The 25,044-nt window shown below is 41.2% G+C and overlaps 2 protein-coding genes across 2 annotated transcripts; both read left to right on the forward strand.

Annotated features, from left to right (window-relative positions):
• The first annotated feature begins 494 nt into the window (after positions 1–494).
• On the forward strand, positions 495–19,148 carry LOC147307735 (uncharacterized). Its single transcript, XM_086273166.1, has 3 exons — positions 495–744; positions 1,447–2,359; positions 18,443–19,148. Exons 1-3 carry the CDS (start codon positions 495–497, stop codon positions 18,924–18,926), a joined length of 1,647 nt encoding a protein of 548 aa, XP_086129292.1. The 3' UTR covers positions 18,927–19,148.
• On the forward strand, positions 9,496–11,204 carry LOC147307736 (tripartite motif-containing protein 16-like). Its single transcript, XM_086272968.1, has one exon. It carries the CDS (start codon positions 9,534–9,536, stop codon positions 11,202–11,204), a length of 1,671 nt encoding a protein of 556 aa, XP_086129094.1. The 5' UTR covers positions 9,496–9,533.
• Positions 19,149–25,044: the final 5,896 nt, after the last annotated feature.

Raw genomic sequence — 25,044 nt, forward strand, 5'->3', positions numbered from 1 at the left:
ACAAACTTACACAGGATAAAATGAAATTTGGACCCAGCAGAAAAAGTCAGATCACAGACAAACAGAAACATTCCTCTTTGGCTAAAATAAAATGCAGATTATTGCTCATCTGCAGTTTTAATCATGGTGAATAATTTATGATTCAGCCAAGTAAGATTCTTCTGTGTGGAGGTTTTTCCCCTGTCAAAAGGCATTGACCATTACCTTCATCTAAACATGGAATTTAAGTCATGTAGTTGCCGTTGTTTGTTTTTAAAGAGGTCATAATATTTTTGTGATGGTAGAAATTTATCTTCAAAGTAATAGTTATAAAGTGAATTAATAAGACTTTCCAACAAAGAGAGGGAGTCACATGGTGCTTCTGAAACATTTGTACAAACCTCTCTCACATATGTGAGCAACATGCTCACAGTGTACAGCCCTGCTGACTGAGGCTGCACCTTTACCTGTCTAATCTTTTTCTTTTTACTTTGTTCCTCAAGTCCCACATCAACATGAAGTGTAAGGAGGAGGAAGATCTGGCTGGCCAGCAGGTCTGGAAGCAGGAGAGGAACTTCAATCTGGACCAGGAGGACACAGATCCCCCACAGATCAAAGAGGAACAGGAGGAACTCTGCATCAGTCAAGAGGGAGAACAGCTTGTAGTGAAACACGAGGATGAAGGCATCGTCGTCTGGAGCGGGGAAGAGCGGCTCAGACAGCTGCGTAACATCTGGAAACCTGAGAAAGGTTTACAGACCAGCGGTAAAACTGTAATCGCTTTTCTGAAGTGTTAACATTAATATTAAACCTACAGTTTGTATCAGTCAGATCTATTTAATGTGTATTCGTGAAAACATGACAGGGAGTTTTAAATGGACTGGTTCTTATATAGCGCTTTTCTACTCAATCTTGAGCACTCAAAGCGCTTTACAAAACTTGTGCATTCACCCACTCACTCCCATTCGCACAAGCACATTTTTCTTAGTGCTTTCTACCAACATTCAGACACACATTCCACAGATCAAAGAGCAACTTGAGGCAACTTGGAGTTAGTATCTTGCCCAAGGATATTTGAAATGCAGACTAGGTGAAGCCGGGAATCGAACCGATCAGTAGATGATCTGCTCTACCGCCTGAGCTACAGCCACCCCCAATAGTGAAGATTATTTTGAAAAATATCAAGATGTAGATCAGTTTCGAGATCAACTCCAAAATAGATCATCAGTCAGTCAGTAATAAGTGAGTTCTTTTTTGTTTGAAAGGTTTTTTTTACTCTTAATGTTGCTGAAAAATGTCAGAACTCAAGTTCTCATTTGCATCAGAGTGCACAAATAACTTCATTTTTACACACTTTTAATTTCACCTGCAAATGTGAGCAACATGCCCTCATTACAGACTTTAACTAAAACTTTATCTTCTCAGAAGTGTTTTTCTATAATTACATTTTTTTTATTGTTCGTTTAGACCTCCACCAGCAAACTGCCTGTAAGGAGGAGGAGTTTGTCGCCAATCAGCAGGAGAGGAACTCAAGTCTGGACCAGGAGGACCCAGATCCTCCACAGATTAAAGAGGAACAGGAGGAACTCTGCACCAGTCAGGAGCTGGAGGAGATTGTACTGAAGCAGGAGATCAATAGTTTTATGGTGACTTCTAGTTTTGAGGAAAGTGACCTCAGTGAATCAGAACCAAACGATGACCAGCTCCTTGCTCTTAACTTTCCTGAACCAGAGCTTGAGGAACAGGAAGAAAACCAGCATGTGGACTCGGGATCAACTAGAAATGCGGAGCTGAAGAAAAGGAGACGTCACAAAAACCGAACAGATAAGTCTCGGAGTGAAACTGATACAAGTAAAAAATCTGTAAGCTGTGACACTTGTGGAAAAACTTTTCAGTGTAAATCCAACCTGACGAGACACATGAGAGTTCACACAAGTGAGAAGCCACATTCTTGTAGCACCTGTGGGAAAAGATTCATTTGGAAATCAGGATTGGAAACTCACGTAAGGATCCACACAGGCGAGAAGCCATATTTTTGCATCACCTGTGGGAAAAGATTTAATAAGAAATCCGGATTTGAAAGTCACGTGAGAATCCACACAGGCGAGAAGCCGTATTTCTGTAGCACATGTGGGAAAAGATTTGGTAAGAAATCAGGACTAGAAACTCATTTGAGAATCCACACCGGTGAGAAAGCGTATTCTTGCAACGTCTGTAGGAAAGAGTTTAGAGACTTGTCGACTATGAAAAGTCACAGAAGGATCCACACAGGTGAGAAACCATATATTTGTAGCTCCTGTGGGGAAAGATTCAGTTGGAAATCAGGACTGAATTTTCATCTAAGGATCCACCTGAGTGACAAACCAAATCACTGCAGCACCCGAGGTAGAAAATGACCTCATGCTCCAAGTCACGGTACATTTCCTGTCCACAGCAGTGAAGGGCACTCTATGTTGTTTGTTCCAGCCCTGACTTTATGTTTCTCTAAGTTTGATATTTTTTTTATTGGTCTTTAAAGGTGACACAAATATTTATTGAACATGGATGCTCTTTTAATATTTACCACAGAAACTTGTATTTCTTCTTCAGTATAGAAGAAAACAAACATGAAAATGAGTTTTTCATCACTTGTTCCTTGTAACAACCATGATGTGATTCCTTTTTATCAGCCAATAAATAAGTTTTGATACACAGGACTAAAGATTTAAAAAAGTTCAAGACAAGTATACAATTTTTATTTAAATATGTTTTCTTTGTGATTTATGTTAATGAAGGTTATACTTCAGTATGGCTTTGACCTGGTTGTCCTGGTTCTTCTTAGCAACATGTTGCAAGATTTGATTAAAAATGTTTGTGACTTATTTTGTGTATTGTGTAATCCCTGCTAAATAAAAGCAGTTAAATGTGCTATATTGGCTCATGATAAGTGTTTATATCATTTTGCCTAAATGCAAGTAAACTCAATGTTTGCCAACTCTGTGTGTGCAGTTTGCTTCATAAGTACAGTAACAGAACTTAAACTACATGGAGCCTATTTTGATTACATCATTACAGATGTAGATATTATTCATAGTTCATATTTCACAGTGTGCTGCAATCTTCTCCACAGACCTGCATTGCTCTCTGTTCAGACCCGTCATCTTCAAGATGTCCACTAGATGTCGTCAGAGTTCCCCCACTTTCCTCATCTATTGTGTTGCCATTACGTGAGCCTGCTTAAAACCTACAGTCCTTTACATATGGGTTCATTCAGGGTCATGTTTAGTGGGCAGGTTTAGTGAGATGAAGGAAACTCGTTTTCTTTAACTTTACCTCTCAGTAAGTAACTGGAGTAACAGACTCACTGATTCCTCCCCACCTGCTGGACATGAACCAGCTGACTGACACTTGTTTTCATTTTCTCATTCATAAAGTTGCTACCAGTTCAATTCATTTATATTTATATAGTGCCAAAAAACAACAGTTGCCTCAAGGTGCTTTATATTGTAAGGTAAAGAATGTAAAAACCTCCACAATTGAACAAGCTGAAAAGAGCAAATGCTTGGCAGCAGTGGCAGAAACAGGCTTTCTGTCGTAATCACTGTAAAACACTAATCACTGGTCAGTCATTTGTTGTGTTGCAATCGGTTACACTGAGGGGAAAAATTTCACAACTGGATCTCGGAGATAATGTGAATATTTGTGAAAATATGTGAAGATGAGGCTGAAATAACTCTGAGACTCTAAAACATGATGAAATGCTTACATATTGAAATGTGTGTAGTAACATGACCTACAGCCTGTTTAAGAACTCGTGATTTTTTTCCCCTGTTGGCATAAGGTGAAATCCTGCATAAAGGAGGTGACCTTTGCTCCCTGACTCAGACGTGATAAACATGACCCAAATCATTCACGTTGGTGCCAAATAATATTTTGTTAAAGTTTAACAAGCTTTCCCAGCCTGAAACTGCCAGACAAACAAATCACCTGTTGGAGATGCTGGTTTAGCTCCCTGGGTAAAGTGGGTGACCCAGATGCTAAAGCCCAGCTATGACTCCTGCCTGAGGACTTTTAGTCTTGGTTTGCATCCAACTTTTCTGCCACAATAGTTCAATTTTCTTAATAAAACACCAAATTACAACAAGTTACCTCGAGGCAGTTTATATTGAAGGCACTTTATTCAAAGGTAAAGATCCGACAATAATACAGAGAAACAACAGGTAGAAGCAATGGAAGATTGAAAATAACGGTTGTCATTACTTTTCATTCAGTCATAAGATACAGAAACACCATCTGTTGTGTGTAAAGATGAACAGTAGGGGTAGGGTGATTTTCACCAGATCAAAGCCATGGATTCATAATTATGCTTTGGTGCTGTTGAGTACCTGGATAGAAAATGCACATGTGGAATGGTAGAAAGTGTTCAGCATGCTTTGATGATCTGCTTCAACTATGCTGGGGTGAGCATTACAGACTGCTTCTTAAATTTAATAACCAAATTGCATCAATGGGGAACTATAAATTCTACATTTGGATTTCTGATTATTATTTCTGGCTGATTTTCATTAGATCGACCTGAGTAGGGCAGCGACAGATGTGTGCGGTCCAGAAGTAGAAGAAGAAGAAAGAGGAGAGCAGAAATGATGACATTCTAGGCTCGCTTTTCACCTTTGATGTACTCTTAGCAGGAAGACTTTGGTTTGGTGATGTGTTAGAGATAATTTAGTGGTTGAAGCTACTGTGGACTGACCAGATCTGCCATCAGCTCAGAGTGCTGGATATCACCGCAAACCTGAGACAAAGTCATACAGAACAGGTGTGTAAAACTGTGATGGTCACTGTGATGGGTGCATGCAACCACACAACTGAGACACTTAGTAATATTCATTTGGTCTTTTGTCTTATGTTTACGTTATGCTTTAAAGTTTCTGTGATCATAAGTTAACTAATTTGACGTTTTGAGGTTACCTGTAGTGATGTGACGTTCTGTATCGAGGCTTCGGAGCGTGTGTCGGGTAATTGAGGGGGCGTTTCCGCGATGCGCGTATCGAGGCTTGCTTCATTTATGGGAGGAGCTGAAAATGATGACGTCCGAAGCCTCGCTGCCCGGCTGTACCACGTGACTGGTTCATGAAGTGGTTCGAACTTTGCCGCGAGATATGACAGCGATATAAACCCCTCAGACTTCATTCAAAATGTAGGTGTTTGATGGAGAGTTGCGGTTAGTGAGAGTTTGGAGACAGTTTGGAGGTTTATGAGAGTGAGGAGAGAAAGTCAGGAGAGAATGGAGCCAGCTAAGAAGAGGAGGATGTCCTCCCCTGTGTGGGAACATTGTGATTTTATTCCTTCCAACAAGGTATGTAAATTTCTACAGAAGATGTATTTTCATGATACTGATGCTGCAATACAATTTATGTTAAGCTGTCTTGACTTTTGTACAAGGTGAAGTGTTTGCTATGTGCCAGGGAGCTGGGATATAACAACAACACCTCATCCATGCTTAGGCACTACAGAGCTTTGCATGAGAATAAGGGGAACACCGATTGTGGAGCAAGACCAGGTGAGCCATCAAATGCCATGATAATATAGCATGCAGTAATGTTACTAAATGATATAACAATATTATACAACTGTTATAAGTTACATGTGTGATATTTATATTTGTGCTTTGTCTTTATTGTCTTTCCTCAGGAGAACAATCTCCAATAGATGAAGACCTGGTTAGCATGGTGATTGAGGACTCCCAGCCAGTTAGCATTGTGGAGGACAAAGGATTCAAAAGATTTGTTAAATCATTAAATCCTAGCTATGTTCTCCCCACTAAAAAGGTCATAAAAGCAGTGAAAATTTAGTTTTTACAGAATAAAATGTGAACAGGCAGGACTGTGTAGCTGTCCATACCTCAACGTTACAAAAGCACAACCACTGTCCACACCCCAACCACACCTCACCTCACAGTAAATGATCATTTGCATTTTAAGCATTTCCAAATAATCATTTTCCATACTGCCAGTATAAATATACACAGTATACTGCCATCACTACAATATACATGTTTTACACACTCCTTTTGTTGTTGACATTTACAGGCTGTGTGCAAAAGGCCACACTCTTCAAATTCATGCCAGCTATTATTTTTACGTCCAGTAGGTGTCCTACTAGAGCAAATGAAGCTTCAAGAAGCTTTGCGCTGGGGTGAACCAATTGGATGAAAAGCTTCAGTGCTTCACGAAGCTTCATCTGCCCATCACTAGCATAGACTTTGCTTTGCATTGTTTGTTATTTTATATAGGTATGTTATATTGATTATATTTCTGCTCTTTCTCAGTTACCTGACCTCCGCTCCAGTCCTTCCTGGTTTGGCTGAAAGAGGAGGCTGAGGGTGGAGCTGGTTTAAATGCAGAAGCCAATAAAGTGGACTGGACCATCTATTGTGATCATGCAGGGGGAATGGGGTTCTTCTTGAATGATGGTTATCTGTTATCCCTTTAGTTTTCACCTTTGGTTTATATAATGGTTTATTCATTTGCTATATAACTGGAGCTGTTTCTCATTTGGGCAGGTCAGTTTGAGTTATGTTTTTGTTAAGTGATTTTTGAGTAGCAGTCTGTTAAGGTAACCTCTTTTATGGGCCCACTTGGTTCTTACAAACTTTATTTTTTGTTATTTTGAATTTTTGTAATCATTTTGTCCTTTTTGGGGTATAATAAAACCCTTTTTTTTTTGAAGATTACATTTGTGCCTGTGTGTTCCTGGCAGCTTGGATCATGACAGTCTCAGTGAAATAACACTGACTCATGCAGGACTCTGATAAAAACTCAGCTTGTGGGCTAACAGACTAAAATCAAAGAATGCTTCTCTTTTTCTCTTTTGTTAAAAACTTTGAACATCCAGTGAGACACAGAGTAAAGTGACTTTCCAAGATTGTTTCTTCTTCTACAGATTCAGATAAATGATGTCATTTTGAGCCAGAAAGAACATTTCCATCATAAAGTAGAAGACTTTTATATTCTTTATTTATTTATCTGGTAAAAAGTCTCATTGACTTTAAAATGTCTTTTTCAAAAGAGATCTGGCCAAGACCAGAAGCTCCAGTTTTCTCTGCTTCTGTTTGCAGCAGAGCAAAAAGGACAGAGAGCAAGGGACGAGAGAAGACACGAGACAAAGACATGAACGGGACCAAATACTAACCAAGACAACCTAAACAACAAATACTGAATAAATTCAAGAGCGTAAGCCCTTGAATTCTGATTTAATAAAGTAAATCAGAATACTTTATTAATCCTGAAGGATTAATAAAGTATTCTGATTCTGATAACTAGGAAACATAAGATACACAGAGAACAGAATAATGATTAAACAAGACTCAAAAAACCAAACACAAAACACTGGGTCAACGACCCAGGTACCCTAACAGCCGAGGGAAAAGATGACCTCCTATTCACATCAGTATGGTATATTTTACTCCCATATCACTACTCAAAGATCATATTTTATTGTTGTAGGTTGTGGAGGTGACACACACACAAGCTGTAGTTCAACAATGACTTCATTCCTCTATTGACCTATAAAGAGGTCTTGTTACATAAGATTAAAGCTGGAAACTGACACACATAAGCCCAAACACATTGTGTTATTATGGACGTTGAAGTCACTGCATGTGTTTTTCATGAAGATTAAACTTTCCTGTGCTGTTGGTTCTTTGTTTAATTCTGTTGATTCTTACTTTTTTGTTCCTAAAGTTTAAACTAAACTCTTGTTGGATACCAGGTGTTCATTTAATAAAGCTGCAGGTTCAAACTTCTAACTGCATGAAAATGTAATGTGTAATGTCATGTGTTTCTAAGTACCATCATTGATTTTGGTCATCAAATCAGCCATTACTCATTTAATTTGATGTAAATTTCCCCTAATTTGCATATTCAGATTCAGTATTCAGTACCACATGTGAAAGTGACCCAGATCAGATTTGAAAATATTGGATTTGTGCCGTTCACACTGTCATAGCATGATCGGATATAGGGTCGCATAGGGTCAAAAAAATCGGATTTAATGCGCTTTCGCCTGCAGTGTGAATGTAGCCTTAGTTAGTTCTTAGAGTTTGGTTTCTGTGTTCCCCTCTATTTAGTGTCTGTACCGTGTCTCTGTGCATTTCCTGTTTTATTGTGAAGGTCCATGTCTTATGTTAGTGTGTTCTGTTCACATTTCCCCCTGTCTCGTGTAGTCAATTAGGATCAGCTGTGTCTTTGCCATTCCATGTCTCCCCCTGTGTGTATTTATACTATGTGTCCTCGTGTGCTCCTCGCCGGTTCATCTGTGTTTTTTCCTGCATCATTCTGTGTCGTCTCCCTGCATCTCCATTTTAGGTTTCAGTTCTGTGTTGTGTTAGTTTTTTCCAGTTTAGGTTTCACCTCCTGCTGGCCTCCTTCGCCCGTTCCTAGATGCCCCTGGTCTCATATCGCACTGGACTTCATCACTGGTCTCCCACCATCCTCAGGTAACAGTTATTCTGACCATCATCGATCGGTTCTCCAAAGCTGTGCATTTCATTGCTCTGCCTAAGGGGATTAGGTGCAAGAGTTGTTAAAATGTATAATTAAATAATAGATGGATTCAATAGCAAACTGTGCCTCGTTCTCAGATGGACAGCAAGTGGAATGTGATAGATGAGATGAGGAGATGGAAGGAAGAAGAGAGGCAAAGAGTGATTCACAGGCAGAGCTTAGTTTATTTCCCAGTTTTGTTGCCTTATGGTTCCAAGCGCCGTGACCAATCTTTGCGTTTTATTATTATCTCATAACACTTGTTTAATCAGCTACCCTCTCTCCTGTGGACTGTTTAATCTCTACAGTCTCAGATCAACACAGCCCTGCCCTCCAGCACTATCAGCAGCAAGAGCAGAAGCAACCCCCCAAACAGCAACATTGTACCCCATCAGGTAAAAAATGGGCTACATTTGCTTTGCATTGTGCCCACCTGATGACAGTGATGTAGTGTGATGTGATTCCATATTAGATTCTTGATGAATGTGGGTTGTTGTTCTTCAGCCTGCTTCTATGTGCCCTTTTTAACTGTGAGCACCCGCCCCTTTAAACATCTCTGCACTGCCCTGACTAAATGTATATATAAACTGTCTCTATGGTTTACAGTCTGAGTCTGACAAGCTGTCAGCTGTTCATTTCTGCTATTTGAATTGTTAAAAGAAACAAACTATTCATTTAGCAGATTAACAAAAAGAATAGAGAGGCATCCAGTTATTGACATTTATATTATTTAGTTAAAGGTTTGAACAAAAAACAATTAAACACAGAGCCTCTTCCTGCTTTCTGGAATGAATCACAGCATGAAAACCCTTCCTCTTCTTCCTGCTCTCTAGCTCAGCACCTGCTGTCTGTCCATATCGTTCTGTGTTCCCTCCCCTTTAGATCTACATTATGAAGATGGGTGTAACCAACGTGTGTTAGAGCTGGCAGGCCCCATTCACAGCAGCAACACATGTTGTTCAGATCAGAGGTCAGACCAGTTTCTATAATAAGGAAGTGAAACTTACACAGTCACTGACACTGAGAGGAGAAATGGCGCAGAAAGGAGTTCAGCTGGACCGAGAAACCTTCTCTTGTTCGATCTGTTTGGATCTACTGAAGAATCCGGTGACTCTTCCCTGTGGACACAGCTACTGCATGAAGTGTATTGAAAGCTTCTGGGATGAAGAGGAAAAGAAGAAAATCTACAGCTGCCCTCAGTGCAGACAGACTTTCACAGCGAGGCCTGTCCTGGTGAAAAACACCATGTTAGCAGTTTTAGTGGAGGAGCTGAAGAAGACTGGACTCCAAGCTGCTCCTGCTGATCACTGCTATGCTGGACCTGAAGATGTGGCCTGTGATGTCTGCACTGGAAGAAAAATGAAAGCCTTCAAGTCCTGTTTTGTGTGTTTGGTCTCTTACTGTGAGAAACACCTTCAGCCTCATTATGTAGCAGCTCAGTTAAAGAAACACAAGCTGGTGGAGCCCTCCAAGAAGCTCCAGGAGAAGATCTGCTCTCGTCATGATGAGGTGATGAAGATGTTCTGCCGTACTGATCAGCAGAGTATCTGTTATCTCTGCTCTGTGGATGAACATAAAGGCCACGACACAGTCTCAGCTGCAGCAGAAAGGACTGAGAGGCAGAGAGAGCTGGAGGTGAGTCGACAAAACATCCAGCAGAGAATCCAGGACAGAGAGAAAGATGTGAAGCTGCTTCAACAGGAGGTGGAGGCCATCAATCAGTCTGCTGATCAAACAGTGGAGCACAGTGAGAAGATCTTCACTGAGCTGATCCATCTCATCCAGAAAAGAAGCTCTGATGTGAAGCAGCAGATCAGATCCCAGCAGGAAACTGAAGTGAGTCGAGTCAAAGAGCTTCAGGAGAAGCTGGAGCAGGAGATCACTGAGCTGAAGAGGAAAGATGCTGAGCTGAAGCAGCTCTCACACACAGAGGATCACATCCAGTTTCTACACAACTACCCCTCACTGTCAGCACTCAGTGAGTCTACAGACTCATCCAGCATCAATATCCGTCCTCTGAGCTACTTTGAGGATGTGACAGCAGCTGTGTCAGAGGTCAGAGATAAACTACAGGACATTCTGAGAGAGGAATGGACAAACATCTCACTGACAGTCACTGAAGTGGATGTTTCACTGTCACAACCAGAGCCAAAGACCAGAGCTGGATTCTTAAAATATTCATGTGAAATCACACTGGATCCAAACACAGCAAACACATGGCTGTTATTATCAGAGGGGAACAGAAAAGCAACATTTATGAATCAACAACAGTCTTATTCTGATCATCCAGACAGATTCACTAACAGGTGGCAGGTCCTGAGTAGAGAGAGTCTGACTGGACGTTGTTACTGGGAGGTGGAGTGGAGAGGGGGAGGAGTTGATGTAGCAGTCGCATACAAGAATATCAGCAGAAAAGGAGATGAATGTGTTTTTGGATATAATGACAAATCTTGGTCATTAGATTGTTACAACAACAGATATATATTTTGGTACAACAACATTGAAACTCGTGTCTCAGGTCCTCGTTCCTCCAGAGTAGGAGTGTACCTGGATCACAGAGCAGGTATTTTGTCCTTCTACAGCGTCTCTGAAACCATGACTCTCCTCCACAGAGTCCAGACCACATTCACTCAGCCGCTCTATGCTGGACTGAGTCTTTACTATGATTATGGAGACACTGCTGAGTTGATTAAAGTGAAATAGACTGAAGTCTTTCATATTGTTGTAAGTTTAAATCTGTATTTTAGTTCCCTTTTAGTTTCTCTCCATCATTATTGTGGTATTTATGTGCTGCACATAAATCAGATGTCAGTCAAACATTATGGGCAGTACCTCGACATCTTCAACATGTTGTCTTGATGTTTTTACGTTTTATAGGTGGAGCTCTTTCCTGTGTCTGTTCAGCCATGGAGACTATCAATGCTTATGGATATTTTTATTTGAAAAATTTCTCCACATGACAACATAAACTTCTCTATCTTCTAAATGTTTACTGAATATTTTTCTTAGGTATTTGTATGTTGTTGTTTCTCTTCACTGATCTTAACAGAGAAGTCTACAGACCTTCCTTTATCACACAGATTTTATTCTCATTTGTACATTTATAAAGAAAACAATTAATTACAGAGCAATTATTTTAAGTCTGTGGAAAGATGTCATGGTTGGTTTGCAAGCTGTTTTGTAATTTCTTTATTTAGAATGACATCTTTCCACAGACTTAAAATATAAACGTACTATCAATTACAACCTAGTGGCAATTTCAGCTTCCTTTTACATCATCTTTATGATTCAATTCTGTCATAATCAATTGAGTCTGATTTTGCTTTTCAAAATGAAAACCCAATATGTGTTGAAACAGCAATTTTCATTTTTAAAACATTCTGAAATAATTGAAAGAGTATATCACATATGGACAAATTCGACGGGCCATTAATTTGAAAGGCGAAATCAGACCAACATGAAATTTACATGGTTTTACTGTCGGGTTGGATACTGTTGATCTAAAGTGGAATTATCCTGTGGAAACAGCATCTTTCAATTTAAGAGCATTTTGAAATTGTTAAACGAGTAGGTCGTCTACGGGCAATTTGAAAATACTTTTATTTTGGAAGGCAAAATCAGAGTGACTTGATCTTAACATCGTATCTCTGTGGGGTTGTATACTGTTGATTTAAAGTGAAATTATTCTGTGGAAACAGAAAATTTCCTTTTTAGAGCATTCCGAAATCACTGAAAGTTAGGTAAGTTATTGGCATTTTCAACAGGCCATTATTTTGGAAGGCAAAATCAGAATGACTTGAAATTGAAGTAGTACCATGGTGTGGATGTACACTTTTGATCTAACATGGATTCATCCTGTGGAAAGAGCAAGTTTCATTTTTAGAGCGTTCTGAATTCTTTAAAAGAGTAGGTCGTATATCGGCAATTTGAAAAGTCTTTTATTTTGGAAGGCAACATCAGACTGACTTGATATTGATATGGTATCACTGTGGGGTTGGATACTATTGATCTAAAGTGGAATTATGCTGTGGAAACAGCAATTTTCCATCTTAGAGCATTTTGAATTCGCTCCAAGAGTAAGTCATATATGGGCATTTTGAAAATGCTTTTATTTTTGAAAGCAAAATCAGACTGACTTGAAATTGACATGGTAACATCGTGAGGTTGTATACTGTTGATCTAAAGTGGAATTACCCTGTGGAAACAGGAAATTTCACTTTTAGAGCATTTTGAAATCACTGAAAGTTAGGTCAATTGTGGACAATTTGAAAAGGCTTTTACTTTGGAAGGCAAAATCAGAATGACTTGATATTGATATGGTATCACTGTGGGGCTGTATACTGTTGATCTAAAGTGGAATTACCCTGTGGAAACAGGAATGTGCCATTTTAGAGCATTTTGAAATTGTTCCAGGAGCAACTCAGATATGGGCAGTTTGAAAATGCTTTTATTTTTTAAAGCAATATCAGAATGTCTTGATATTGATATGGTAACATCGTGAGGTTGTATACTGTTGATCTGGAGTGGAATTACCCTGTGGAAACAGGAAATTTCCATTTTAAAACATTTTGAAATCACTGAAAGTTAGGTCAATTATGGACAATTTAAAAAGGCTTTTATTTTGGAAGGCATAATCAGAATGACTTGATATTGATATGGTATCACTGTGGGACTGTATACTGTTGATCTAAGGTGGAATTACCCTGTGGAAACAAGAATTTTTCATTTTAGAGCATTTTGAATCGTTAGAAGATTAAGTCAATTATGGACAATTTCAAAGGGCCATTACTATGAAAGGCAAAATCAGACTGACTTGATATTGATATGGTATCACTGTAAAAAGACTGTGGTTGGAAAGTGTTGATATAAAGTTCAAATAGTATTTGGAAATACGACTTTTGCTTTTAAGAGCATTATTAAGTCATTGAAAGAGTAGTTCAAAAATGAAGATTCACAGGGCTTTTACTTTGAAATCCAAAATAAGATGGCCTTGATAGTGACAGGGCACAATTAGGGTACAAGGCTGTGTCATGTAGATGTAACATTAGAGTTTGTAAAAAAAAAAAAAAAAAAAAAAAAAAAAAAAATCCTAAATTATATGTTATTATGTTCTTAACATATCTGTTAATTCACTCGAAGTTGGCTTTTATTTTGAAATCCGGTTTCCACATCCATTCCCGTAATACTTTGAATACACAGGGAACGTAAAACAAACTGGAGGCTGGCTTGACTGCAAGTCTCGAATTGGAGGCTGGCTTGACACAAGTCTTCAGTTTCTGGGAGAGTTTAACAATGAGAGACTGATGATGCAGAAGAAATCTCCGTGGTTAAAAACATTAAAAACAGTCGTCCAGGATGATGAGATCCGCCACTGGCTCAGACTGCTGTATATCAGCCGGAGACCCGAGATGAAGTCACGCAGCAGGTATGTAAAACTGTGATGTTCTCAATGAACTAACACAGGAACGATCTGAGCTCAGTCTGTAAGCTAACAGGCTAAAATCAGAGAGCAGCTAATCAAACAAGTGCGTCCGTTTTTTTTAAAGGTAAACTTTTAACAATAGACTTTCATGAGACACATCAAAACCAAACAGGGAGGGAAAGCTTCTGTTTTCTGCACTGTGCCACAGTTCGCTGTCTGCTTCGGCTCTCTGACCCTCACTCCGGGGCTACAGACAGTTCTCTGCCGCCTGTGGTGCTCCTCACCTCCGTCTGCACCCACAGACTTCCCGAGGTGGAGGCAGGCCGGCAGGGACTTTGAGAGATGGGCTTTACTTTTAAAAATACCCCTTAATCAGGGTCTAACTCACTAAAAGATGGCCACATGTCTCTCTCCAACTTAATCTCTTTCTTTTAAGTAATTGTTTTTCATTGAAATGAAATTAATTGTTCAATAAAATGATTACATTTATAATTGAATTAAAGTTAAATGAATCAAGGTGATTTTGACTTTGCTAGTTAACAGGAAGAGAAACAAACTTACACAGGATAAAATGAAATTTGGACCCAGCAGAAAAAGTCAGATCACAGACAAACAGAAACATTCCTCTTTGGCTAAAATAAAATGCAGATTATTGCTCATCTGCAGTTTTAATCATGGTGAATAATTTATGATTCAGCCAAGTAAGATTCTTCTGTGTGGAGGTTTTTCCCCTGTCAAAAGGCATTGACCATTACCTTCATCTAAACATGGAATTTAAGTCATGTAGTTGCCGTTGTTTGTTTTTAAAGAGGTCATAATATTTTTGTGATGGTAGAAATTTATCTTCAAAGTAATAGTTATAAAGTGAATTAATAAGACTTTCCAACAAAGAGAGGGAGTCACATGGTGCTTCTGAAACATTTGTACAAACCTCTCTCACATATGTGAGCAACATGCTCACAGTGTACAGCCCTGCTGACTGAGGCTGCACCTTTACCTGTCTAATCTTTTTCTTTTTACTTTGTTCCTCAAGTCCCACATCAACATGAAGTGTAAGGAGGAGGAAGATCTGGCTGGCCAGCAGGTCTGGAAGCAGGAGAGGAACTTCAATCTGGACCAGGAGGACACAGATCCCCCACAGATCAAAGAGGAACAGGAGGAACTCTGCATCAGTCAAGAGGGAGAACAGCTTGTAGTGAAACACGAGGATGAAGGCATCGTCGTCTGGAGCGGGGAAGAGCGGCTCAGACAGCTGCATAACATCTGGAAACCTGAGAAAGATTTACAGACCAGCGGTAAAACTGTAATCGCTTTTCTGAAGTGTTAACATTAATATTAAACCTACAGTTTGTATCAGTCAGATCTATTTAATGTGTATTCGTGAAAACATGACAGGGAGTTTTAAATGGACTGGTTCTTATATAGCGCTTTTCTACTCAATCTTGAGCACTCAAAGCGCTTTACAAAACTTGTGCATTCACCCACTCACTCCCATTCGCACAAGCACATTTTTCTTAGTGCTTTCTACCAACATTCAGACACACATTCCACAGATCAAAGAGCAACTTGAGGCAACTTGGAGTTAGTATCTTGCCCAAGGATATTTGAAATGCAGACTAGGTGAAGCCGGGAATCGAACCGATCAGTAGATGATCTGCTCTACCGCCTGAGCTACAGCCACCCCCAATAGTGAAGATTATTTTGAAAAATATCAAGATGTAGATCAGTTTCGAGATCAACTCCAAAATAGATCATCAGTCAGTCAGTAATAAGTGAGTTCTTTTTTGTTTTAAAGGATTTTTTTACTCTTAATGTTGCTGAAAAATGTCAGAACTCAAGTTCTCATTTGCATCAGAGTGCACAAATAACTTCATTTTTACACACTTTTAATTTCACCTGCAAATGTGAGCAACATGCCCTCATTACAGACTTTAACTAAAACTTTATCTTCTCAGAAGTGTTTTTCTATAATTACATTTTTTTTATTGTTCGTTTAGAAGCAATAGTGGAGAGACCGGCTGACTGCTGCAGAAGAAATCTGCTCTGAGGTTAACAGAACGTCTGATCGTCCAGTATGAGATCAACCTTCAGCAGAGACTGCTGGATATCAGCCGGAAACCCGAGATAAAGTTACGCATAACAGGTAAAACTGCGATGGTCTCAGTGGACTAACACAAGAATACAACTCATGTAGGACCTGATCAGAGCTCAGCTTGTAGGCTAACATACTGAAATCAGGGAGCGGCTAATCACACAAGTGCGTCTCTTTTTTACGGTGAACTTTTAGCATTAAACAAACCTTGAGACCGAGAGAAAGTGCCTTTATAGAAGATTTATTTAGAAGATTAAGATAAAGGAGGCAGGGAGGGAAAGCTTCTGTTTTCTGCACTGTGCCACAGTTCGCTGTCTGCTTCGGCTCTCTGACCCTCACTCCGGGGCTACAGACAGTCCTCTGCCGCCTGTGGTGCTCCTCACGTCCGTCTGCACCCACAGGCTTCCAGGGGTGGAGGCAGGCCGGCAGGGACTTTGAGAGATGGGCTTTACTTTCAAAAATACCCCTTAATCAGGGTCTAACCCTACAAGACCATCGTGCCTCCCCCACCATCCTCACCTCATTTTAAAATGTATATTTTTCAACTGAATTATATTTGGGTTCAAGAAAATGATGAAGTTTTTAAAATAACTTTGTAATGTTCTAATAAACAGTCTTAACTCGAACTAAATCAGCTCAAATCTCACAGATGTCAGTGTTATTCACAAAGCATGGAAACATAGTTGTTAGTTTTGAATGCAGCCACAGCAGGCAAACTATGGCTGCATGCTCCAAAGAACAGGAGCACAGTAACTGAACACACTCTTAGCACACTTACATCTGATTTTGGGAACAGTTAACAGATCTGAACCTGATGACCTGAGAGGTTTAACTGGGTCAAAGGTCGAGAGCCAATTGAGAACTGTCCAGTTAAACCAACTAAATGATGAAACCTTTGATTTAAAATGTCATGATCAACAGTATCAAAGGCAGCAATGAGATCAAATAGAACTAAGACTGAAACTCTGAGTCCCTAATAATCTTCAGATCACTGATGACTTTAGTTGGGTTGATTCTGTGCAATGACTGGCTGTGAAACCTGACTGGTACTTATCTGCTATGGCACTGTGAGATTTTCAGTTTAATCTACAACAATGACAAACATTTACTTGCAGCGTGAAGCTGGCAGCAGCTACCTGAATGATTTGTACTCTGAACTTTCCTAATAAGAGTATCAGAGCTCGAGAGTAACTTACACTTTCATTTTTCACATTTGTACAGTTTAAATTTCACTCCCATATGAGGACATGCTCAGAGTGGACTATATTTGCTCAGATGTGTTTTCCTGTCATCACATTATTAACCTTTTTCCTCAGTGACCCTTTGTTCCTCAAGATCTCCCCCTAACATGAAGTGTGAGGAAGAGGAGGGCCTGTATGACCAGCAGGTCTCCAACCAGGAGAGGAACTCCAGTCTGGACCAGGAGGGCCCAGATCCTCCACAGATCAAAGAGGAAGAGGAGGAACTCTGCATCAGTGATGACGTAGAAAAGATTGTACTCAAACAGGAGGATGAAGGCCTCATCTGGACTGAAGAAGAGCAGCTCAGACAGCTGGATAACATCTGGAAACCTGAAATGAACTTACACAGCAGGGGTATGTAAAACCGTAATGGTCTTACCTAAAAATTAATATGACTTTAATTCATTCAATAAAGATATTTTGGAAACACATCAGAGTTCTTCAAGGCCAGTGTTTAAATAAACTCAGCTGATTGTTAGTCGAGGTTTTCTGAGAGCTTCGCTGCTTTTTATCCCCATATTTTAATCCTACTTTTAAATTTCCCCTTCTGTCTGATGTTTGTCTTATCATTTACATAAACATGTTTCCAACAGTAATTGGTGGACAAACTGTGATTGGTGCATAGAAATTTACTAACGTGTTAGAAGTGAGTGCATGAAATCTTATTTTAACAGTTTCCAGGTCTGGGTAAATGATATGATGATATTTCTGATGATATTTTGATTAAACTCTGTTGTAGAGTTGGAAATGGACAGCTGTAGACACCACTGCCGAGTAGTCATTCTTGTTATACTTCTATATTTATCTAAGACAAGTAATTTTGTCCATTTGTCACCTCAGCTTTCCCACAACAGCATGAATGTGAGGAGGAACTGGTTTTTGGGGACCAGGAGAGAAACTTCAGCCTCGACCAGGAGGATCCGGAGCTTCCACACATAAAAGAGGAAGAGGAGGAACCTTGCACCAGTCAGGACGTAGATCAGCTTGTAGTGAAGCAGGAGACTGAAGGCATTATTATCTTCATGGTGGCTCCTACTTATGAGGAAAGTGAGCCAGAGCTGGACAGTGAACATCTCCTTTCTTCCAGCTCTCCTGAACCAGAGAGCAGAGATCAGCAAGACAACTTTCCTGTGTCAGAGAGTCAGCGTAAAACTGACACAAGTAAAAAGTTTGTGAAATGTGAGATTTGTGGAAAAACCTTTGAGTACAGATCCAAACTAACGAGACATATGAGGGTTCACACAGGTGAGAAGCCACATTCTTGCAGCACCTGCGGAAAAAGATTCAGCCTGATGATAAACTTGAAAACTCACATGAGAATCCACACAGGTGAGAAGCCTTATTCTTGTGGCATCTGCGGAAAAGAATTTAGAGACCAATCAACGTTCAAAAAGCACATGACAGTTCACACAGGTGAGAAGCCTTATTCTTGTAGCACCTGCGGGAAAAGCTTCAGTCAGAAACCAACACTGGAGAGACACCAGAGAAGCCACACAGGCGAGAAGCTGCACTCCTGCGGCACCTGTGGGAGGGGATTCAGTCAGATGATAAACTTGAAAACTCACATGAGAATTCACACAGGTGAGAAGCCTCATTCATGTAGCACCTGTGGGAAAAGCTTCATTCAGAGGATACAGTTACAAAGACACATGAGGATTCACACTAGTTAAAAGTGGGAGAACTGTCAGATGAAGCAGTCCACTGAGAAGCCAGATCAGAGCAGATCAGATGACCTCCTTCCTTAAAAAACTCTGTATTGTTTATTGTATGTAGGGGTGGGAGATATAGCCTCAAAATAATATTTCAAGAAACTTACATTTAAAAAAAATAATGTACATTTTATCAGCTCGGCAGGCAGCAGCATTTATACAGTGGGGCAAAAAAGTATTTAGTCAGCCACCGATTGTGCAAGTTCCCCCACTTAAAATGATGACAGAGGTCAGTAATTTGCACCAGAGGTACACTTCAACTGTGAGAGACAGAATGTGAAAAAAAAATCCATGAATTCACATGGTAGGATTTGTAAAGAATTTATTCGTAAATCAGGGTGGAAAATAAGTATTTGGTCACCTCAAACAAGGAAAATCTCTGGCTCTCACAGACCTGTAACGTCTTCTGTAAGAAGCTTTTCTGTCCCCCACTCGTTACCTGTATGAATGGCACCTGTTTGAACTCATCATCTGTATAAAAGACACCTGTCCACAGCCTCAAACAGTCAGACTCCAAACTCCGCCATGGCCAAGACCAAAGAGCTCTCAAAGGACACCAGGAACAGGATTGTAGACCTGCACCAGACTGGGAAGAGTGAATCTACAATAGGCAAGCAGCTTGGTGTGAAAAAATCAACTGTGGGAGCAATCATCAGAAAATGGAAGACATACAAGACCACTGATAATCTCCCTCGATCTGGGGCTCCACGCAAGATCTCATCCCGTGGGGTCAAAATGATCATGAGAACGGTGAGCAAAGATCCCAGAACCAGACGGGGGGACCTGGTGAATGACCTGCAGAGAGCTGGGACCAAAGTAACAAAGGTCACCATCAGTAACACACTACAACGGCAGGGAATCAAATCCCGCAGTGCCAGACGTGTTCCGCTGCTGAAGCCAGTGCATGTCCAGGCCCGTCTGAAGTTTGCCAGAGAGCACATGGATGATACAGCAGAGGATTGGGAGAATGTCATGTGGTCAGGTGAAACCAAAGTAGAACTTTTTGGTATAAACTCAACTCGTCGTGTTTGGAGGAAGAAGAATACTGAGTTGCATCCCAAGAACACCATACCTACTGTGAAGCATGGGGGTGGAAACATCATGCTATGGGGCTGTTTTTCTGCCAAGGGGACAGGACGACTGATCCGTGTTAAGGACAGAATGAATGGGGCCATGTATCGTGAGATTTTGAGCCAAAACCTCCTTCCATCAGTGAGAACTTTGAAGATGAAACGAGGCTGGGTCTTCCAACATGACAATGATCCAAAACACACCGCCCGGGCAACAAAGGAGTGGCTCCGTAAGAAGCATTTGAAAGTCCTGGAGTGGCCTAGCCAGTCTCCAGACCTCAACCCCATAGAAAATCTGTGGCGGGAGTTGAAAGTCCGTGTTGCTCGGCGACAGCCCCAAAACATCACTGCTCTCGAGAAGATCTGCATGGAGGAATGGGCCAAAATACCAGCTACTGTGTGTGCAAACCTGGTAAAGACCTATAGTAAACGTTTGACCTCTGTTATTGCCAACAAAGGTTATGTTACAAAGTATTGAGTTGACCAAATACTTATTTTCCACCCTGATTTACGAATAAATTCTTTACAAATCCTACCATGTGGATTCATGTTTTTTTTTTTTTTTCTTTCACATTCTGTCTCTCACAGTTGAAGTGTACCTCTGGTGCAAATTACTGACCTCTGTCATCATTTTAAGTGGGGGAACTTGCACAATCGGTGGCTGACTAAATACTTTTTTGCCCCACTGTATTTATTTTAATTTATTTTCAGTTGTTACAGATTGGACAGACATGACTGGGGGAAAGAAAGAAAGAAAGAAAGAAAAGGGGAAGAGGGACAGTGAGAAAGGGCACTTAAAAAATATCTCCCAGGTCACCTGTTGAGAGAAGAAAATAAGAGAAAACAAGCAAAAAAGAGAGCAACATAATAACACAACACCATTGCAATAATCTAGCTAAGTGTAAATAACAGTAAATATTAAATACTGAATGTGATTGTGCAGCACGCAAGATTGACATCGCATAATGTGGTTTGAGGTAGCAGCCAAGAAAGGTGTAGCTTGTGTGTGTGAACACCTGTGTGGATGAGTGCTCGTCTATTCAAAAGGCTTCTCCATGTAACGATCTGCTAGAAGGTGTGGGGAGCCACAGCCCCGTCCCCCAGGGCATGAAGCAGGCATGGAGGAGATCCAGGCCCCAGACATCCAGAGGCCCCCAGAGTGCGAGCGCCCAAAGAGGACCACCGGAGGGGCAACCGTGCCACCTTCCTGGGAAGAGCTGAGGAGAACCCCAGATGAGGGGTCACCCAACAGCCACAGAGCAGAAGCCAGAGGGGGCTGCAGTGACGTACACGCGGGCTCTGCCGGCAGTCAGCTGTGCCAGAGTGAATCGAGCCCCCGCAAGGGGCCCGACCGAGCCACGGGCACCAGGCCCCACCAAGCAGCCGTACCGGGGAGTGAGCTGGTACAGACCTGAGCGTCCAGCCCTGGACACCAAGAACGCACCGATGTCTGAGGGCATCAGCCACCAGCAGGGAGTGTGGTGAGGGGAAATAAGCCTCCATACCTTGGAGGGCCTGAGATGTTCCAAGGGGGTGGAGTGTAAGACCCGAGCTGACATATAGACACAGACGAATAGGCGCACACAGACCTAAACATGCATTCCCACCCTCATGCACACTGTAAGGAAGAGGACTCCCTTACTGCATTTATTTATATTATATGTATAGCACTTTAGAGCACACCTTTCACTTTATTAAAAGCACCTTATCAAGCACTTTATGAGCATTGCACTTTAAGCATGGATTTGCACACAAGCAGTTTAAATATTTATTGTCTATTTATTGGGAATTTTAAAATCAGTTGGTAGCCTTATTTCAGATCCTGCACAGCTGCTCCTCGTCAAGGAATGTGGTGGTTGTCTGTCAGGAGAGAAGAATGGTGATTGAGATTGTGATTAAGGTTTACCAATAAGGAAAACTAAGGCAAATGTGTGTGTGAAATCTAGGGATAAAAGTGGTGCAAATAAGTGTTTGTAAGTTAATGATTACTCACCTTTCTTGCCTGTGTCCTCTTCGAGGTGTTTGGGCAAATGTTTCCCCGGGGGTCCAGACACCATTTAAAGGTTCCGGGAGAGACCATTGGTAAAGAGAGTGTGGTGAATCTTTTTGTGCTTGGGTTTCTGGGTTTTTATAATATTGGGTTTGGTGTAACATTAAAGTGTGAAATATTTATTAATATGTAAATGTGAAGATGTATTTATGTATTTATTTATTCTTATTGATATATTGTATACTGTGGTGGAAGGTTGGGATTTAAGAATTTACCTGAGAGTGGAATAATGGTTAAGTCTGTGACAGCTGAACATATTTAAGGCTGCCAGTTGTCATTAGAGGATGGATTTTTTGTGCTGTGAAGAAGCTCGACAAGTTAATTGTTGTAAGGAGAGCCATAGAGCAAATAAATACTTTGTTCCACTACACTTGCCTTGGTCTGTCTCACTGTGTTTCCAGCCGCTAAGGGCTGCCCTGTTACAAGTGGTGTCAGAAGTGTGTCACTCATGCCACAGTGAGAAGATGATGACAAGAGGTGGAAGAAAGCCAGGCCAAGAGGAGCAGCCTGATGAAGGAGTTGGAGCTTCATCTGAGCTAGAGGCCATGGCAGCAACAAGCCCTGAGGACAAATTGGAGGAGTTAACAGGGTTGGTGAAATCTCTTATGCGGTCTCAAGCAGCCAGAGACCAAAAGTGGGAGAAGGATTTGTCACGTCAGGAGCAAAGGTGGAAAGGCATGCAGCATCAATTTCAGCAAATCCAGCTACAAGTTAACGCTGTAACTGATAAGCCTGACCCACCAGAGGCGCCAGCGCCCCCTACAACATCTGAAGAACAAGAACTTGGATTCAATGGTGAAGACATTCCAGTGGCCAGTGGGTCCAGGTCTTTAATTGAACCAAAACTTTTCCCTCTGTCACCAGAAGATGACATTGAACATTTTCTGACTACGTTTGAAAGAATGGCAAACGTGTGTCGATGGCCCAGAGATGAGTGGGCTATTCGTCTGGTTCCCCTGTTGACAGGTAGAGCCCGCACAGCCTACATTCTTATGGATTTAACAGACTCTGAGAATTATGATAAGGTGAAAGAGGCAATTCTGGCAAAATATGAGATCACTGCTGACACCTACAGACGCCGCTTCAGATCTCTGAAAGTTGAGCCAGGTGAGACGCCACGTGAACTTTATGTAAGATTGAAAGACCTGTTTTCAAGATGGATTAAACCTGAAAAATCAACTGTAGAAGAAATATCTGAGCAGATAATTCTGGAGCAGTTTTTGAGAATGGTTAATCCAGAGCTGGAGATTTGGATACGTGAGCATGACCCGAAGACTGCAAAGGAAGCAGCTAGCCTCGCAGAGGTTTTCACTTCAGCCAGAAAAGGAAGCAAGAGCACCTACTTCAGCCGGGAGACCCACTACGCCCAACCAAGTAAGTCCATTGGGGGTGAACAGGGTTCTGGTCAAGTTCAGGCTAGAAATCTTTCTAGTTCTAGGCAGCTCCCTTCCCATAGACCTCACAATGTGAAGAAATCCTTTAAGTCTTCAGTTCAGGATATTAAATGTTATCACTGTCATAACTTTGGCCATACACAACAATTTTGCCCTGCACTTAAGTCAAAACCATCTCTTTTGTGTGCAGTTCCAAGACCAGCCACAGAGCCAGTAGGAAAGAAAGCGTGTACTGTCCCTGTTTTAATTAATGGGCGTAAAGAGGAAGCTTTGCTTGACTCTGGGTGCTTTCAGACTCTTGTACACTCTAGCATAATTTCAGGAGAAAAGCTAAGTGGGGTTGGGGCTACAATAAGTTGTGTGCATGGAGACGAACACAGGTACCCCACTGCTGAGGTTTACCTGACAGTAGGAGGTCAAACCTACTTGTTAGTGGTAGCTGTTGTTCCCAGTTTGCCATATTCAGTGATACTTGGTAATGACATCCCCACTCTTTTTGATCTAATACACCAGTCAGATTATGACCCTCAAGTGAGTGCTGAGAAAGACATTCAAGGCTTAGGTGATGAATCTGGAAGCTCACTTCCTCTAGATATGACAGTTGAACCATTTAAACCCTGTCATGTAGTCACAAGAGCACAAAGTGCAAAGGAAAGTATGCAAGAACTGCCCTTTTTTGAGGAGTCTCTCGAAACGGAGCCAGGGAAGATTAGGAAGTCTAGGGCTCAGAAAAGAAGAGAAAAGTTCAAAGGCTCAGGGGAAAAAGGTACAGCATTGTTCCCTAAGCCAAATAACCAACTTGAGTTTGATGTTCCCTCAGATTTAGGTGCACTCCAAAGAAGCGACCCTACTCTAAAACCCTGGTTTGAGAAGGTAACAGAGGTAGAGGGGGCTAGTCAAGGTCAGGTAAGCTGTCTTGCAGACACTGTTTACTTGATTAAAGGAGGCATCTTGTACCAGAGAAAGGGGAAGTGCGAAGCTGTGGCACTCCCACAACAGTTCAGAGACAAAGTTATGGATTTGGGTCATTCAATTCCATGGGCAGGTCATATGGCTTTTCACAAAACACTGAATAGGATCAGCAGCCGTTTTGTTTGGCCAGGGATGTATGTCCAAGTTTCTGAGTTTTGCCGTTCCTGTGAATTATGTCAGTTGACCTCAGGCAAAGGAGTAGCGCGAGCCCAGTTGCAACCACTGCCAATTATTGAAACACCATTTGAGAGGCTAGGCATGGATATTGTGGGCCCTTTAGAGAGGAGCTCCACAGGTCATCGCTACATATTAGTCATATGTGACTATGCAACACGGTTTCCTGAGGCCTTCCCACTCAGATCAATTAAAGCTCGTCACATTGCTAATTGTCTTCTGCAGCTTTTCTCTAGGGTAGGCATACCAAGAGAAATTCTGACGGACTGTGGAACGAACTTTCTATCCAAGTTGTTGCAGCAGGTTTATAAGCTGTTAGGGATAAAGGGACTTAAGACCACCCCGTATCACCCCCAAACGGACGGGCTAGTGGAGAGATACAACCAGACTCTCAAAAGTATGCTGCGAAAGTTTGTCTC

Source organism: Aulonocara sp. 'chitande type north' Nkhata Bay, linkage group LG18 (assembly GCF_057382095.1).
Source record: "Aulonocara sp. 'chitande type north' Nkhata Bay isolate Kocher_YH1m ecotype deep benthic linkage group LG18, A_spYH_male_GT1.1, whole genome shotgun sequence".
In the NCBI taxonomy this organism is placed as follows: Eukaryota; Metazoa; Chordata; class Actinopteri; order Cichliformes; family Cichlidae; genus Aulonocara; species Aulonocara sp. 'chitande type north' Nkhata Bay.